This window comes from Colletotrichum destructivum, chromosome 7 (assembly GCF_034447905.1).
Source record: "Colletotrichum destructivum chromosome 7, complete sequence".
NCBI classification, from domain to species: Eukaryota; Fungi; Ascomycota; class Sordariomycetes; order Glomerellales; family Glomerellaceae; genus Colletotrichum; species Colletotrichum destructivum.
Genome location: NC_085902.1, coordinates 1,425,622 through 1,441,900, shown reverse-complemented (window position 1 = coordinate 1,441,900; position 16,279 = coordinate 1,425,622). Strand labels below are relative to the sequence as shown.

The following is a 16,279-nucleotide window of genomic DNA, read 5'->3' as shown; positions in this document are numbered from 1 at the left end:
GATGTCTCGGGCGCTCGTCAGCCGCAGACTAGCCCTCGCTCTCCGCAGCCCAATATTTGATTCGGTTCAAATGTGGTTGCACCCCCCAACCTCGCGATTGACGAAAACATTTCTGGATGTGTCGACCGCGTTTTTGTGGCGTTGAACGGCTCAGCTGAAATGAGTCGAGGTCTACCCTTCTGGCCGACTCTTCACCGCATGGTCACACATATTGGACGGTTGCAGGTTCTTCCCATGCCCGTTGGTTCAAGCTGAAGGAAGACACCCTCTGGAAAACAGCTAGTCGTGGTACCGATGTCCAGAAACGGCGGTGACATGCCAGAGTTGGACCCTGAACTAATCTCCAGTCTTCGGCAACCCACGTTCCAGTAAGCATGTGGCCACCTCGTGGGCTTATCTCACCAAGAAGAATCGGCATGCAAGTATACCACCTTGCTAATTTGATTGAGAAGCGACTCTGACCCCCCCCCCTGTTGGACTGATTCAGACGTCAACCATGATGCCGAATACCCCAGCAATTCCATTCTGCTCTTCACCACGTATCTTGCTCTGTATAATGTGCTTGGCTGACCACTACGTCGCCAGCTCGAGGTAACGTAAATTGACTGAGTCGACTAGACGATGATCCAAGCCAGCCTAGGAATGACGGAATAGGAAGAAAAATGTCGATGTTCCACTATGTGTTGGATACCTCCTTTCCGCTGCCTCGAACCCTGCAGCCGACCTCGCAATGTTCAACGATATTGACTGCGAATTGGAATCACGGTGTTCTAACAACGTGCTAGGGATGACTGATTGTGTCATCTCAAGTGGCTGGATTGAATATTCATCCCTGATCGGATGAGGTGAAAAACAGCGTCCAGTCTGTCTCAGGTATGCGACATTCCGCCGAATTCTTTTTGTTTTGTTGGGAGGTTTTGGCCTGCGTGCTGATAACGCGATATGGGATCACGATGGCGCGCACTTGGCCTTCTCCAACTGGAATTCAGTGCCCGAAGTCCTCGGCGTCAGGAAAAAATAACATAGAGCCACCGACAACCAATCGTTTGTCGTACCAACTTGCATCTTGGAAGAGGCGATTCCATGGGGAGTTGTGTCCGGGGTAACGATAACTAAAATTTGGAGCTGGAATTCTGGTGAATCGGTCCATAATTAGCCTAATCGCTGTGGTTTTTGGTCGATGAATCAAGAAAATGGTATTGATTCTGCGATGGGGACAAGGCGGCTGAAAGCTCCGTTGTTGGGAGTCAGACTAGAGGAAACACAACACATCAAAAACACATTTCCACTGATTTCCGACTCGGGTTCTGGGACAGTTCACAGAAGCAAGAAGTGAAAGACCAGACTACGATCAAACATGTTAGCTCCCCCCTGTTTAATAACCTAATTGATGTGACGAAGCAAAGCTGGTGAGGGCGTGTCATCGTTCTTCGTCTGGCAGGACTGGAGATGCCTCTCAGTTCGTATCTCATATAATTAGCATGTCGAGCTTCAGTGTTCGGGTCAACGTAAAGCTATGAGTTGGAAAGCATTTCATGAATTTCAACCCAGTGCATGTTAATATTTTCAGGTCCCAAATCCTGACCTGAATTGCCTCAGCAGCGTTTCCAAACAACAACTGTTATTCTGCCCGGCCGAAAGCCTTGCTTTATTTCTAGATGATGACCTCGTGCCAGCATGGTTGACTGGTATGATTTGAGATGGCGCACACGGCACACGAGGGTGTTGGACTAATCTGCTCGAAGTCTTACCGAAACATATCTCAGTACGCAGTATACCGCGGCAAAACAGTCAAATTGAGCATGTCCTCGGCTACGTGATGTATTCAATAGCATCGATGCCTTCTGAGAGTCTGTTACGGGACGAGAGTCATCTCCCCGTTCCGGTTTCGGCTTGTTCTCTTATAATACATGGATACTGTATTTGATATTGAAAAGGAAACCCCAGTCCCTCTTTTCCCCCCAAGTAAGTGAGTACCCTCATGTACGCTTTCAAGCCGATAAGTCATGTAGTCTGTAATCCGACAAATATTTACCTTGCGATGCAGGGCAAGACGCCCAATTGGCTAAAGACGCCTGAATTCAAACAGACACCGGTAAGGGATAAAAGGGGTTTGAATTTGGACAGGGGAAACGATCGAAATAATCATTCTCTTCATATCTCTCATGACCCAAGCAAGTATGAGTAAATGCTTGTTATGGGACCATGGCCAGCCGGTGCCACCTGTGCACTCGACTGAATGTCATTTACCCGCGTGCGGGGAGCTCAAGACACTTTGACCAGCACTGTGACGAAAGTTATCAGCCCAGAGCCAAGTATTGGTACGATAGCCCTGAATTGAACAGAAAAGCTTTCATGCTTGTAACTCACTCAGCCCTGCTGTAGCCCTGCTGGAAACCCCAGGCTTGGGTCACCCCGGTGATCAAATCGGCGCACGCAATAGGAGGCAGCCGAAGGCAGGAATGCTGCCTATTCGAAGCAGTCGGCCACGTCTATCAGTTAAGCGCCCTGGATTTCGGCAAAAGCGGTTCCTGAAACCAGCCACACTAGGCAACTGTACCGTCGGGGCTGACAACCGCGGCCGGCGTTACTGCTGTCATGTGGTTCCTGGCGGCGGACCGGCACTGAAACTTCGTATCTGACACGCTAGGAACAAGCCACGCGACGACCGGGCCCCCCCCCTCGCGAGGCAGCAGCATTCCCCGGCCTATATCTTGCTTCTGCGCATTGGCAATACCGTTCGCCCAGGGCATTTCTTTCTTCTTCCCGAGCCAAACCAAAGGGACAATCATCCAGTTCTTGTGCCATTGTTCCCTTCGTTGCACACCTTTTGCACCTTCCCAATCCATCCCCCATCTCATGATGGAGCCTGTCCGCGCCCGCAAACGACCCACTCCGGGCCCGATGACGGAGTCGCGGGTCCGGCCAGCCGATAGCGAAGCCTCCGACGACAATCGAAAACGCATCGACTTCACGGACCTACCCGCAGAAATCCATCTCCTCATCTCAAAGCAGCTCATCTATCCGGATGCGCTTTCGTTGAAGCACACAAGCAGCTACTTCTACTACCTCGTCGATACCGGCGTGCGACTCAAGGTCGAGTGGCTCATGGAGCGGCGCATGCTGCATCTCGAGTGTCCCAACGACAAACGATGTGACCTCGGCAGCGACCTTCGCTTCTGCAGGGGCAGCGTGCCGTATGTTCCCCGGGACGAGTCACCTGATTCGTGGCAGCCATTGTCGGATTTACTGATCTTTGTCCCAGGCTCCTGATGCAGAGACGGCGAGAACACATAGAGTGCGAGTCGAGGCCTGGCCTGGGATGTTTGGTCTACGGCACTCCAGTGTGCTCTCATCGCCGGAAGATTAGTGCGAGATGTCAGCGCTGGCTGAGGCGCAGGCTGACGGTCGAGTTGTGGTGGGTCTTGATTGCCTTGATCCCGGTTGCGCTGTGCTGGCTATGGATGGGCGAGGTCATCATGCTGGTATCCAAGAGCGTAGGGGAGTCAACAAAAGCCAACACGAGATGGTTGGTGCAGTGAGACCTCAAGCGGTCCTGTCTGAGATTGTTTACGAAGCGTGTATCTCTCACCTACTTTGACACAAGTTTATCGAGGTATCGCGGCAGGTGCGGATGCATTTCCGAAGGGAAAGTATGTTTGCCTCAATTTTCAACCCATGTTTCTCATCTTCAACCCAAGGATAGTTTTGTATTCGCGCTTGTGGCTCCCACTTTCCGCATGGAAAGATGCAGGCGACAGCAAGGAGAACATGATGAAGTTGCCATTGAAATGTTTCAGTATCCATATATTTGTATCCAGGCTTTGAGGTCACAAGGGTGGCGAAAGTCGGAAAGCATGGTCTTGTAGATATAATGCCGGATTCTGAGGGGCGTGAATCATTGTCTCTTTGGCTTCTCTCCACGTCGGTGATACTCATTTCAACCGCGATGATGTAGGCGCAAGGGGTGCAAGAAGGGGATGGAACGAGACTGAGTCAATGTCTATTAAAGAACTGCGATACATCTGGAAAAGATTTTGCCGGTGAGCATAATTTGGATTGGGTGACGTTGGCGAAAGAAAAAAAAGACATGCTCCCAGCGAAGCTCCGATAGAGAAACACCGAGAAACGAGAACTGCCAGAAACCAAATGGATAGCACAAGGGACGACGTGCCTACTGTTTCTTGAAGTAACTACTAGTGTTCTACAAGACTTGAGAAACGGCAGAAGATGTGATGGTTAGTTGACAGAGCTTTGTGAAATGATTTTGAGTACATAGTCGTCCGAGAAGAACCAGAAGGACCTGGCATAACCATACACTGTCTGTGAGAGGTTTCACCACATGTAGCTCAAACCGAAGCTACCTCTACGTCTTTCCTTGGCTGCAGTGACGGCTTCATCGACCAACCTTTGAGCATTTCCTCCACGCTCTCAACACCAACTCCAAAAGGCTTCTCGCAGTCCAGACCAATCAATCCTAGCGCCCTATGCACCCTTAGAACCCCCGTTTCCTCAGACGACGCAGCGACAAGCGACATCGGCTTCTCAAAAGCAGAGATGATAGCAATTAGGGCACCAAAGGAAGGGTCCTATTTGAAAGTCGTCCACTTACGGCCCGATAAGTCTGGCGCGCAAGCCTCCCATGCCTCATTGGTGGCCTGAACGACCTCAACGAGCTGTCCTGTACGCTTCAGGAGGTTGTCTTCTGTCTAGTAGGAGAATCCATTGCACTCCTTCAGCTACCTGCTCATAAGCGTGCAATCGTTGGAGCTCTCGAAGGTTCTCTCAGCTTTTTCTCCTGCGTGCGCTGGCACGTTTGAGGAAGAACTAGTCTTCGACTGTTGCCTCCACACAGGCGTTTGTGGTGCTCTAGTCTGTTAGGGTGCTGGGTGAATAGGTAGTTCAGGGAAGGTTGGATGCCCGGGGCTCATGGTGACTTGCGTTGTGATTTTATCATTTGGCCTCTTGCATTAACGATTAATTAGTTGCTGTATGTTTCTGGTTGTCAATGGGGAAGTCGAGAAGATGTGGAACTGGAGACACAGGTTGGCGAAGAACTACATATGGGAGAAGTGGCAACAAAAGTTGCCCCTTTGAGCATTTCGTCTAAGAAACGGTGCGTGTCCACGATTTTATTTCAATGCGCCAAGTCAACGCCAGCCCTCCTCTCTATTCAGTTCAACTTTCCCTTTCTTGCGTCCCACTCCTTTCATTCCCTATCGGGCAAGTTCCCAGGCAAGTCCCGGTACGGATTCGCCGGGTCCGCCAGCTCCTCCTCGACGGTCTGCAGCGTCTTGATGACCCGGGCGGGGCTGCCAACGGCGACCGAGTACGGCGGCAAGCTCTTGGTCACGACAGCACCAGACCCGACGGTGGTGCCCCGGCCGATGGTGACGCCTGGAAGAATGATCGTGCCGCCGCCGATCCAGCAGTCGTCCTCGATGCGCACAGGGAGGCCGTACTCGACGAACTTGATGCGCGAGAGCACGCTCGTGTCGTGGCCGGCGCCGTAGATGCTCACGTTGGGCCCGAACTGGACGCGGTCGCCGATGATGACGAGGCTCACGTCGAGGATTGTCAGGCTGTAGGAGAAGGGAGAAGAGGCCAGGTCAGTCGGTGATGGTCCGCATAATGCTCCCGAATTTCACGAAGACGAGGTGGACGTACTTGAAGTTCGCGAAGCAGTTCTTGCCAAAGACGACGTTGCACCCGTAGTCGACGAACAGAGGCGCCTCGATGTAGGTCCCCGCGCCGACGGCCCCGAGCATGCGCTGCAGGACCTCGGTCTTCTTCTCGCTGATTCCGTCCACCGTGTGCTCGCGGTGGTCGAGGTCGTTGAACTCGCGAGCGAGGCGGCGGCCGCGGTGGCGGCCCTCGACAAGAACGGGGTCGACGGGGTTGTACATCATGCCCGAGACCATGAGCTCGTAGTTTTCGCACCACGGCGTGTTCTTGAGGGTCCGAGCGAGGCCAAGGAGCTCGGGGTCCTTTTGCGATGTAGCGCCCATGTTATGGATGTGAGGGCTCTCGGTGGTTTGAGAAGGGTGTTTGTTTGGTGGACAGAACTTCAGAAGTAGTCCGGGGAGGATTGAGCAGAGCAACTTGGAGGTGTATTGAAGACGAGGTCGAGGGGCCTTTTGTGGAAACCCCACCCCTCCAGGATGGAGGACACATACCCAGCGTGTCCAAGTCCCCAGGAATTTCTATTCCGTCGTGAGACTGGGCAAACACCCCCACGAGGGACGCAAGCCAGCTGGGATGGTTCTCATCGCCAAACTCCAGAGGCACATGCGGAAGCTCCGCCCCGAACCACGTCTTCCATCCCCACAAATAGCCACTTAGATCGGGCAGGTGGATCTTAACTTGAGGAGCGAAAAATTCCCCGTCGAGCTTTTGACTGGCCGCAATGGGTAAACACCGGAACTTGCAGTGGTCAGGTCCCAAGTCAGTGACAGCCTGCCTGGGCATATCAGTAATGCGGCGGAACCATGAGCCCGTTGCCGTGTACCCGGACGCGGGGGCGGGTTCGGGGACGCGGGCCGAAAAGCGGACAAGTGTTCAGCCCTTTTCTTCGCTAGCCGCCACGAAGCAAGAGGTGGAAGGTTGAGTCCGGAATACATTTCCCGTCGAGCTGCTCCAAAACTCGACACGCCCATGCACACGAGACACTCAGCGTCTCTCTGATACGTTGTAACGTTGCCCAGTGTTAACATTGTCTGTAGCGCGTTATAGCTCGAGATTTCATATCCAAAGACTAACCTGATGTACGTGTATGGAATTCCTCATCTAACCGATGCGCCTCGCAAGCAGCAAAACCCAGGATACAGTCCAAAAAAAAAAAAAAAGGAAACCCCAAGAACTCTAGCCATTTGCAACATGCTTCTTGCGACTTGCAAGCCGCTGCCGCGTGCTCTGCAATCTCTCCTCGTCCATGGCCGACCGCCAAGTGCAGTCTCCGGCGAACTCGCACATCCGGCACTTGTACGCCTCCTCGATCTGCACCCCACGCGGCTCCCGGTCCGCTCGCCACCACTCCATGGTGCTGCCCAGATAGAGATCCAGTGCGCGGTCGTCCATGGGAAAGACTAGGCTGTCAATAAGCGAGCCGTCGCCCCGGTACCTGTACTCGACGGCGAGCAACCGCCCGACAGAGTCGGCGCCATGTGGAAGCGTGTCCCTCAACTCAGTTTTCAAGAGCGGTAGCAGCTCGCGCAGGGTCCTGTATTTGACAAAGTCTGGCGTAGAGGCGCGCGTTTGGTTTGATGACTCCTCGTAAACTTCGGTCTCACCGTTCGTTGAGGCTGATGACGGCGGGATGTAGTCGCCATCTGGAGACATGTCAACGTCGAACAGCTCGTCATGCAAGCTGCCAATCTGGGCAATAAAAGAGTCCGAGAACGGCACGTCGGGGTCAAGCCCGTACCGGCGGAAAATGCGGAGATAGTCCAGCTTGTCCGCCGCCATTTCCGACAAGAACCGTTGGTAAAGAAAGAGCTGGACCTTTGCAGGCCGCAGCAGCACCGGGCTGTTCGGTGCCTTCATCGAACCCCGCGTTTTCACGTCCGTCAGGTAAATTTGGGGCACGTTCGCCGGCTTATTTGACGGGAAGTAGGCCGTGATGCTTGACTGACGCTGGGGTTCTGTCCCCTGGCTCAGCTGCTCCATAAACTCTGGGTCAGGATTCTCGAAGCTCAGGCCGTCAATGACGCCGTTGACGAGGTTCCCGTCGACAAAGCCCCAGACTTCGAGCTCGCGGGTCATACCCGTGTCTCGCAATGTCCGCAATCCTTGTATCAGGTTCCATATCCGCAGACCGAAGCCGTCTTCCTTGCTCGCGATCTCGACACGGACGGTGGTATGCACTTGGTCCTCAAGGTCTTGGTGCACCTTGGTTCCCTGCTTCATGGCTGCCGTCCGTGTCTTCCGGCCATGCGGTAACCGGGTAAGCGTGTAGAAGTACTGTAGCTCGCACCAGGCACTGGAGGTCAAGTCGGTGACCGTAAACGGCTTTCGAGGAAAGGAGCGAAACCGCACAAGCGGCGATCGGGTGTCGTTGGCTGTCCGAATCTCGGAAGCGGCCCGCTCTGCTGCCTGCTGGGGTGGTGAAGGAAGGCGGTCATTGCTGGCAAGGGCCTTGCTCACTAGACGCTTGCAAGTCAGTCAGTTTTCGACCAAAAAAGCCCAGATATCAGCTGCAAACTCACGATCCGGGTAGCAGACGACGACACCGCCAGGTGACGACGGGGGGGCACCTGTGGGGTTCTGGCCGCGATGGCGACCAAGCCGCAGGGGTCCCTTGGCCAACCCGGACGACTGGTAAGACAGCGCATCGGTAGGGATGTCGTTGAGTCGAGACTCCTCTTCGGCGACGGTGCCGATGCCTAGGTCTGAGGTGGTAGGCGCAAAGACGTGGTTCTGCGACGATGAGGATGTGGGGGCAGCGACGTCGGTGATGAGCCGGCCCAGCAGAGTCTCGTCTTCGGGAGAAAGATCGTAGCCGTATTCGTCTTCAGAGTCAAGCGAGAGCGAGGTTGCCATTGTGATGCAAATCGGGATGCATGTCGGTGGTTCCTTGTTGGAGAAGGGAGCGACGGGGGACCCTCGGCGAGGGCGTCACGACTCGGCGGAGAATCGCCACTAGAGGGGTATGAAAGTGCCGTTTAAGCCAGGGACGCGTCAATGTTCAAGTCGCGCGGTCACGGGATCTGTTGCGGGGTACGTACAGACGGACCCGCTGGACAGTCGCACTGAACCAATTGGCGATTTGATATTCTCATCAGTCACAGCACCACTGCCGGCTGGCCGGAAGGTTGGCGACACCAGGCCGGGACATTAGGTCGAGAGCCAGCCCTTGTGACATCAGAGCGTTGAACGATAGTTTGCAGCAACAACACATGGAAACATTCTACTTGGTAGCCTGGGCCCGATGATAGGGTTGGCTGTGACCTGGCTAATAGCCAAGTCCTTTCAGGCAAAAGAACGAAAGAGAGAGACTGCCTGAGGAGTGGAAGGTTAAGAGTCATAATATGCTGGCGTGACAGCCCCACGCATATGAGGCCATTCGCCGGGACCGAAGGGCCGCTCCGGCCCGCTGCCGCGAACCCACGCCAACTGGCGGCCTGCTACGCTCCGCAACACGTACATGAGGTTAATCAAGCCACTTTCAGATGAAGATTTTCCAGACGTAAATGCAGCGTTTCACGACACACCACACCCGCTGCCATGTGAAGCCACTGAGCCCTCCTCGTGCATTATACAGCCACATTCAACGTCGTTGTAAAGAGAACAAGGCCTCGAGCCACTCCTGCTGCAAGGACCTCCTAGCTACGACTTATGGGTAGCCGAAAAATATTGATTCTCTCTAACCTTTGGTTCCACGTCGTAGGTGTTGACACACTCTCCCTTCAAAGCCTCCTGATCTTGTTGGTTGTTGTATGCAATGTATAGTGCCGGAAGGAACCACCCGACCCAAATGCAATGATGATCACTGCGATACTTCTCAAGGTTCTGCTCTTGTGAGGTTGGTGGACGCCAGCTGTCGGTGCGCTGTTTCCAAGTCTTCTTCACTTCGCCAGTCGTTTCGGTCCATTTGTACTCGAGAAATTCGGAAACAGTCAGGAACAGGCCCTTGGGACGGGGTTTCTTTGACAGGAGACCATCGTCGAACGCATTAAGCCAGATGTTATAGCAGACCTCTCCGATGGCATATGCGTGATCTGGCGCCATTATGTCAAGCTGCTGCCGAGTGCCGAGAGCTGAGTGACGAGCAGCACATTCGTTGAGAGGAAAACCGGACACAAGAATATGAGTTCGTCGAATAAGCCGGAGTTGAGAGGAGCTTGGAGTGGGATAAAAAGACGTCTCTTGATGAGTGAGGAAAGCCGGTGGCTGCTTCAATGAGCTGGTCAGTTCAAGAGGTCGAATGAGAGGGAAGTGGAGATACCTAGAATACGTTGCTACCTGTTGAAGGCATTCAGTACTCTCATTGAACGCAAAAGTCTACTCCGGAAACTTTTGGCCGTACTTTTTCACACGAGAGAGGGATGTGGTGAAGAGGTGGGCAAAGTGAGAGCCAAAAAGGTCGACAGTCGAGGAGATGAAATACAAAAGAAGAAGCTTCCAGGGCGCAAGAACGGCGGGTCAGAATTAGACTCGTAGTTGCCTGATCCGAGGCAGCCAGATCATAACTAGACTGGGAGGATGAGGCCGGGAGGCCGGATAGAAGCTTCAGGTTTTCATTGCTTGCTAGAGAAGCTCTTTCAGGCTGCCGTTTGATTACCGCCGAAGACAACATTTACTGGGTAGGATAAGTAAATTACGACCTTGAGCCCAATCTGTTGTGGGGGAAACCGCTTTCAGTCAAACTGTTCAATAGCTATTGATGCGATGCTAGAATCCAGCTAGCACAGGCATTGGCCGTTCGTTACTCATCCTCCGGTTGCTCCACACCGGGTGGCGACAGACGGCCCTATACAGCGGGCCGTGGCTTTGGCGCCTTTGTCACTCACACCAATTGACAGTGCGTTGCCATACCGAATGAAACAACTCTGGCTGATACACCAATAAGAATCAGCATCGAATGGGTGTGCATTTGGCAAAAAAGTCGACCCAACTGGGACTCGAACCCAGAATCTTCGCCACCGGAAAGCGATGCCTTAGCCATTAGGCCATCAGGCCTTAGAAATTTCCATTGTCACGAGGGTTTATATTCCACATCTTGTTCTGACATAATTGACTGCTTGGAATTGCGTGACTTTCAACACTTGTCGACTGTATTAAAACTCCCGAAGGCCAGCCTGGATCTAGACCAACAGATCTCCCCGGGGGAGCCGCACATAGACTAACAAACACATGTCAGGGAAGGACTACTGTGTGTAGGTGGTAATCAAAAGAAAGCGCCACCATTGCGCCACCAGGCCGTTGGAAATTTCCGTTGGTTTTTTTTATAGCATAGACAGGCTTTCTCCAACTGGCTGACTTTTCATGGAGTCAGTGGGTCATAGCCACAAGCTCCAAATCCCAGTCGGGGTTTTCTGAGCTAATCCTTACCTTAATGACGTGTAACAAAACACACAAACGACTTTCATCAACGCAAGGCTTTCCTTCAGTCATGAGCCGAGTCCCTACAATAGCCACCGTCGTCCGCGGCGCGAGCGTCAACATCGTTCTCAAGGCCGACCAACCCACCGGCCGCACCGTCTCCGGGACTGTCCAGGATGTTCTGACCCGCGGCAACCACCCTCGCGGCATCAAAGTGCGGCTCAACGATGGACGGGTCGGAAGGGTGCAATCCCACACTGGAGCGCAGACGACCTCGGCCGGCACAGAGCAAGATGTTGTGGGAGCTAGTGCCGCGGGATCGCTGGACTTCGGAGGCGGACGACCGCCGCAGCGCGAACGGGGTCGTCGGCAAGAAGCTGAGGCTGGCCTGCCTCCGTCGCAGGTCGGACTCGAGGCCTATATCCGCCCGGCGAAGCAGAAGAACGGCGGACGAGCCAGGCCCGCTGCGGCTCGCGACATGGAGAGAGAGGAGACGGCGCCCCGCGCGACGTCCGAGGTGGTGACCTGTCCCGTCTGCGGCGATTTTGAGGGAGACGCGGCGGCGGTCGAGCATCACGTTGCCGCTCATTTTGATTAAGGAGTCGCGGCTCTTACGACATGGCACCTTCACCGAATCAAGCCTGACCTCCTATTCTAAGCCCGACACACGATCCCGGTCCTTGTATGCGGATGACGCGAAGGACGCCTTGGAAACTTCGGCTGATGCTTTGTTCACTCTCATGGGAACATCTCACCCGGAACTCATTATTCCGACTATTGACTCACATTCCGTCGCTTCCAGCGACAACATTCTCTCTTATTTACTCTTTAACGACCGATCTCGAAGTCTAGCAAATTTTACACATCTCACCTCGGCTTCGTCTCTAAATACAACACCACCCGCCCACGCAAAGTCTTTCTTTCAAAGGCGATACCTGAAGCCGGCAGTCTTCCAATCGGTCACATCCTCATAGTCTTCGGGCCGCAGCTCGACCCGGTCAACCATATCCGCAACATCATTGGCGTTTCCGTCCGCCTGCATCACCTTGCCACCACCGACAGCACCCGCACCTCCGGCGCTGCCCTCGTACCCCTCCTCCTTGGTGCGCTTGGCGTTCATCCACTGCAGGTAGAACCTCAGGCCGAGCGCCAGGACCACGACGAGCGCGTAGCAGATCATGATGGTGCGGAAGGCCGTGTTGTAGTGGGGCTCCTCGGCGGCCTTGAAGAACTGGGGGCCGGCAATGTTGCCGGCGCAGTAGGCCAGGAACAGCAACGCCGACATGGTCATCTTCTTGGTGACGCCGCGGTAGTTGGCCTGGACGAGCGACATGGCGAGCGGCATGGCGGCCGGGCCGGGGGACAGGAGGAAGTAGGCGAACAGCTGAACGCCGCTGCTGACGCTGTCGCGGGAGTAGATGATGGCGGCGCCGGTGATGCACGGCAGCACGATGATGGCGATGAGGATGCAGTTCATCTTGCGGTAGCGACCCGCGAGCCAGCCGGTACCGGCGATGATGCCGGCCGAGAGAAGCGAGTAGGGGATGTTGATGAGGGTCGACTGCAGGCTCGTAAAGCCGAACGACTTGATGACGAGATTGGCGAAGTTCTGGGTGCCGCCGTTGGGAATCTGCGTGATGATCTCGAGGCCGAAGATGAACCAGGTCTTGGGGTCGACGAAGCACTCCTTGACCTGGTCCCACTTCCAGGCCGTCTTCTCCGTCGAGCCGGTGCCGGCGACGACGACGCGGTCGGCGGCGTAGCGGCGCTCGTCGGCCGTGAGGAAGCGCGCCTTGGAGATGGTGTCGGGCAGCCAGATCCAGAGAACAAAGGCCCAGACGAAGGTCAGGACGCCGAGGACGATGTACATCCAGCGCCAGGGGCCGACCTTGTCGTCGTTGGAGATGTGGCCGAAGCCGAAGGCGACGAAGGAGGCGACGAGGCCGCCGACGCTGTTCCCGGCGAACCAGATGCCGGTGCGGGTCGGGATCTCGTCGCGGGTGTACCAGGTCGAGGTGAGGAACATGAAGGCCGGCGTGATGGTGGCCTCGGCGATGCCGAGAAGGAAGCGTACGGTGAGCAGGCCGCCATAGTTGCGGCAGGCGGCCGTGAGGGCGACGACGGCGCCCCAAAAGAAGGTGTTGGCCGTCATGTACTTGGCGACGGGCAGCCGCGCGATGAGGATGGAGGTTGGGTACGTCCAGGCGAAGTAGCCAAAGTAGAAGATGCTCGACACCCAGCTGTAGTTCTGGCCCTTGAGGTTCTGTGCGCCGTCGTCAGTAATCGTGGATCAGCACGACATTGATGATCGGACGGTAGTGTAGGCTCGGTAGTCCTGGAAAGCACAGATAAACAACTTACGGTGTCGTTCCTCAGACCAAACACGGACGCGCTCGACAGGATGGTCTTGTCCATGAAGTTGAACATGTACGTGATGAAGAGCAGCGGGATGATGTTGCGGTCGATCTTGCGGACAATCTTCTTGGCCATGCCGCTATCAATGTGCTGTCGCTCCCCATCCCGCGCCTCAGCGGGAGGGTGCTGCTGGGCGTCGGATGATGATTCCATGTTGGCGATCAAGCTCTGCCCTTCACCGTGGTCGTCGTGATGGTCTGCGAGAGAGCCCGGGTTCGTTACGGGCTCGCAGAGAGTCGCGTCCCGGGACCGCCACCGGGTGGTCGCCCTTTTGAAGAGGGCTGCCATTCTACGCAGACCCCACGGCGGGGAGGGGCTGGTGCGACTCTCCGCGGCGAACGGGAGCAAACGGAGAGAAAGGGGTGAGAAAAAAAAACAATTCAAGATGCTTATCTCTGCCGATCTTGGCCGACCAAAAACGACGCGTCTGGCCCCCCCGTCTGCCTTTCCAACCACCGCGAACCGGAGGCTTCGCCGACGGCTAGATGGGACGGACAACAACGGGCAAGGGAGATAAGCAGACACACGGTCGCGGAGACGATGAACTAAGAAGAGGGGTCCGACCGGTCAGCGGCCGCTAGACTCCGCTGAATAGACGGTGTTACCCTGAGCTCTGGGGATATCGTCCCACCTCTAGGCTCTCTCCCTCCTCTCTCGTCCTGTCGGCGAATATCCGAACCGACAGGATGCGACGGTACTCCGCCAGTCAGGAACACCGCACAAAGACCTATGTGGAGAGAGTGATCGGAAGAGACCGGCCTAGTGGAAAGCGAGCACAGGATCTGAGATGGCTGGACGAGATGTGAATGGACAGTTTCCCGTTGAGCGTCTGAGCCGTGGATTAGGCCGTGAGAAACGATTCACGTGTAAAGAGGCCAAACAATCATGGTTGGCTACTGAGGCAAAAGAAAGTCCACTGAAAAAAAGTCAACTGAAAAAAGTCTAAACCCTGCTTAGTGTTGACTCTTATCGAATCCTGTTACCCCACATGGCTGCGAATATCGGCCTCCCAACCCTCATTCCAGGTCTGAGTAACTAACTAGTGATGATTCCACAACTAAGTGAGATACCAACACCAAATGTCGATACGTTTCTTGCCAATACAAGTGCTTGGACTGTCGGCTGTTGTCCGAGATGGCGGGGCTTGGTGGAAAAAATAAAAAAAACCGCCCTAGCTAGAGACCAGCGAGATATCACTTCACACAGGGCGGCAATGAAGAAAGACCAATCTCAGTGCCAGTGCGTTGACTTATCTCAAGCCATTGGTTGATTGGCTCATCGTCATAGGATCGCTTCTCACCCATTCGGAAAGCCATCAAGTAGGAATCTGCAACCAGGAACCATCCGCCATGAACGGCCTAGAAATCTCCCCCTTCATCGCTGCCCTCCCCAAGGTCGAGCTGCACATCCACATCGAGGGCACCCTCCTCCCGGCCCTCCGGTGGAAGCTCGCCAAGCGCAACAACGTGCCCCTGCAGTACGACACCTACGAGGCGTTGCTGGAATCCTACAATGTCTTCTTCAACCACCGCCCGGAGATCAACGGCCGCGTGCCCGGCATCCCGACCTTTCTCGAGGCTTACTTCGCCGGCTGCGAGGTCCTCAAGACCGAGGATGACTTTTACGAAATGTCCATGGACTACCTCCGCCGCTGCGCCGAGATGAACGTCCGCTACGTCGAGCCCTTCTTCGACATCCAGGCGCACACGCGCCGCGGCGTGCCCGCCGAGGACGTGCTCAACGGCTATCTGAGGGCCCAGCGCGACGGCGCCGCGCTGCACGGCGTCCGGTCCAACTGGATCTTCTGCTTCATCCGCGACGAGAGCCTCGAGGACGGGCTGGCGGCGTACGAGACGGCGAGGCCGTGGGCCGCCGGCACTGTCGAGGGCGGAAAGGGCCTCTTCCACGCCGTCGGCCTTGCAAGCAACGCCTTCGAGAGGCCGCCGATGCTCTTCGAGGCCGGGTTCCGCAGGGCCAAGGCGGACGGCCTGCACGTGACGATGCACTGCGACTTCGGACAGAAGGACACCCACGAGCACGTCCGCGAGGCCATCTTCGAGGTCTGCGCGGGGCAGGGTGCCGAGCGGATCGACCACGGCCTGGACGCGGCGGACCGCGAGGATCTGCTGCGCGGCCTGCTGGACCGGGGCATCGGGCTGACGCTGTGCCCGCACGCGTACCACCGACGCACGCCGACCGAGGTGCTGTTCCCCAAGATCCGGGCGCTGTGGGACAGAGGCGTCAAGTTCTGCATCAACAGCGACGACCCGGTGTACATGCACGACGTGTGGGTTGACGGGAACATGCAGAAGGCGTACACGTACTGCCGGTTTACCAAGGCGGACATGGTGGCGCTGGCGAGGAACGGGGTGGACATGTCATGGGCGAGCGACGAGGTCAAACGAGAGCTTTACCGGGAGCTGGACGCGGTTGACGTCTCCGATTAAATTCAGGCTTTCTTCCTGAAGGATCTCGAGAACCAAGTGAGTTTGCTACTGCGTGTGTACATTGTAGGGGCGGAGTATGACACGAGTGCTGTCTTACAGAGCATATGTCCATGTCCATATGCTCAGTATTCTCGTTTGTACTCTGTGGTCTCAATCGTAATGATTTTCTTCTTACTAGAAATAGTAGAAAATTGGAATCTCTAGTGGAATTGGTCATCATTGATCCGAATGGCAACTCGGATCCATAGTCACGAGGCCAATGGGTCCTGTCTGCATGTTGAACAATCACAATAATATAGCTGCACGACCATCATGGTTTCATCTTGTTTCAGTGTGTCAACAGAGAGTACAGTTCTGTTTCAAACTTTTACTCTCGG

General features: G+C 55.2%; 7 protein-coding genes across 7 annotated transcripts; 3 read left to right on the top strand and 4 right to left on the bottom strand.

Annotated features, from left to right (window-relative positions):
- Nucleotides 1-2,770: 2,770 nt before the first annotated feature.
- CDEST_11006 (uncharacterized protein) lies at nt 2,771-3,819 on the top strand. The gene is made up of 2 exons (XM_062927162.1): nt 2,771-3,197; nt 3,266-3,819. The coding sequence occupies exons 1-2, from the start codon at nt 2,860-2,862 to the stop codon at nt 3,540-3,542; spliced, it is 615 nt and encodes a 204-aa protein (XP_062783213.1). The 5' UTR covers nt 2,771-2,859; the 3' UTR covers nt 3,543-3,819.
- Nucleotides 3,820-5,001: 1,182 nt separating this feature from the next.
- Nucleotides 5,002-6,249, bottom strand: CDEST_11005 (Putative trimeric LpxA-like superfamily, hexapeptide transferase). Its single transcript, XM_062927161.1, has 2 exons — nt 5,668-6,249; nt 5,002-5,582 (listed from the first exon to the last, which is right to left on the bottom strand). Exons 1-2 carry the CDS (start codon nt 6,006-6,008, stop codon nt 5,210-5,212), a joined length of 714 nt encoding a protein of 237 aa, XP_062783212.1. The 5' UTR covers nt 6,009-6,249; the 3' UTR covers nt 5,002-5,209.
- A 581-nt stretch (nt 6,250-6,830) lies between these two features.
- CDEST_11004 (Putative exonuclease V) lies at nt 6,831-8,891 on the bottom strand. Its single transcript, XM_062927160.1, has 2 exons — nt 8,205-8,891; nt 6,831-8,141 (listed from the first exon to the last, which is right to left on the bottom strand). The coding sequence occupies exons 1-2, from the start codon at nt 8,536-8,538 to the stop codon at nt 6,862-6,864; spliced, it is 1,614 nt and encodes a 537-aa protein (XP_062783211.1). The 5' UTR covers nt 8,539-8,891; the 3' UTR covers nt 6,831-6,861.
- A 263-nt stretch (nt 8,892-9,154) lies between these two features.
- On the bottom strand, nt 9,155-10,043 carry CDEST_11003 (uncharacterized protein). The gene is made up of 2 exons (XM_062927159.1): nt 9,944-10,043; nt 9,155-9,888 (listed from the first exon to the last, which is right to left on the bottom strand). The coding sequence occupies exon 2, from the start codon at nt 9,724-9,726 to the stop codon at nt 9,325-9,327; it is 402 nt and encodes a 133-aa protein (XP_062783210.1). The 5' UTR covers nt 9,727-9,888; nt 9,944-10,043; the 3' UTR covers nt 9,155-9,324.
- Nucleotides 10,044-11,110: 1,067 nt separating this feature from the next.
- Nucleotides 11,111-11,638, top strand: CDEST_11002 (uncharacterized protein; the record flags this gene model as incomplete). The annotated part of the gene is made up of 1 exon (XM_062927158.1): nt 11,111-11,638. One exon carries the CDS (start codon nt 11,111-11,113, stop codon nt 11,636-11,638), a length of 528 nt encoding a protein of 175 aa, XP_062783209.1.
- A 188-nt stretch (nt 11,639-11,826) lies between these two features.
- On the bottom strand, nt 11,827-14,343 carry CDEST_11001 (Putative major facilitator superfamily, MFS transporter superfamily). The gene is made up of 2 exons (XM_062927157.1): nt 13,402-14,343; nt 11,827-13,303 (listed from the first exon to the last, which is right to left on the bottom strand). The coding sequence occupies exons 1-2, from the start codon at nt 13,741-13,743 to the stop codon at nt 11,963-11,965; spliced, it is 1,683 nt and encodes a 560-aa protein (XP_062783208.1). The 5' UTR covers nt 13,744-14,343; the 3' UTR covers nt 11,827-11,962.
- Nucleotides 14,344-14,523: 180 nt separating this feature from the next.
- Nucleotides 14,524-16,113, top strand: CDEST_11000 (Putative adenosine deaminase domain, adenosine/adenine deaminase, metal-dependent hydrolase). Its single transcript, XM_062927156.1, has one exon. The coding sequence runs from the start codon at nt 14,805-14,807 to the stop codon at nt 15,900-15,902; it is 1,098 nt and encodes a 365-aa protein (XP_062783207.1). The 5' UTR covers nt 14,524-14,804; the 3' UTR covers nt 15,903-16,113.
- The last annotated feature ends 166 nt before the right edge of the window (nt 16,114-16,279 follow it).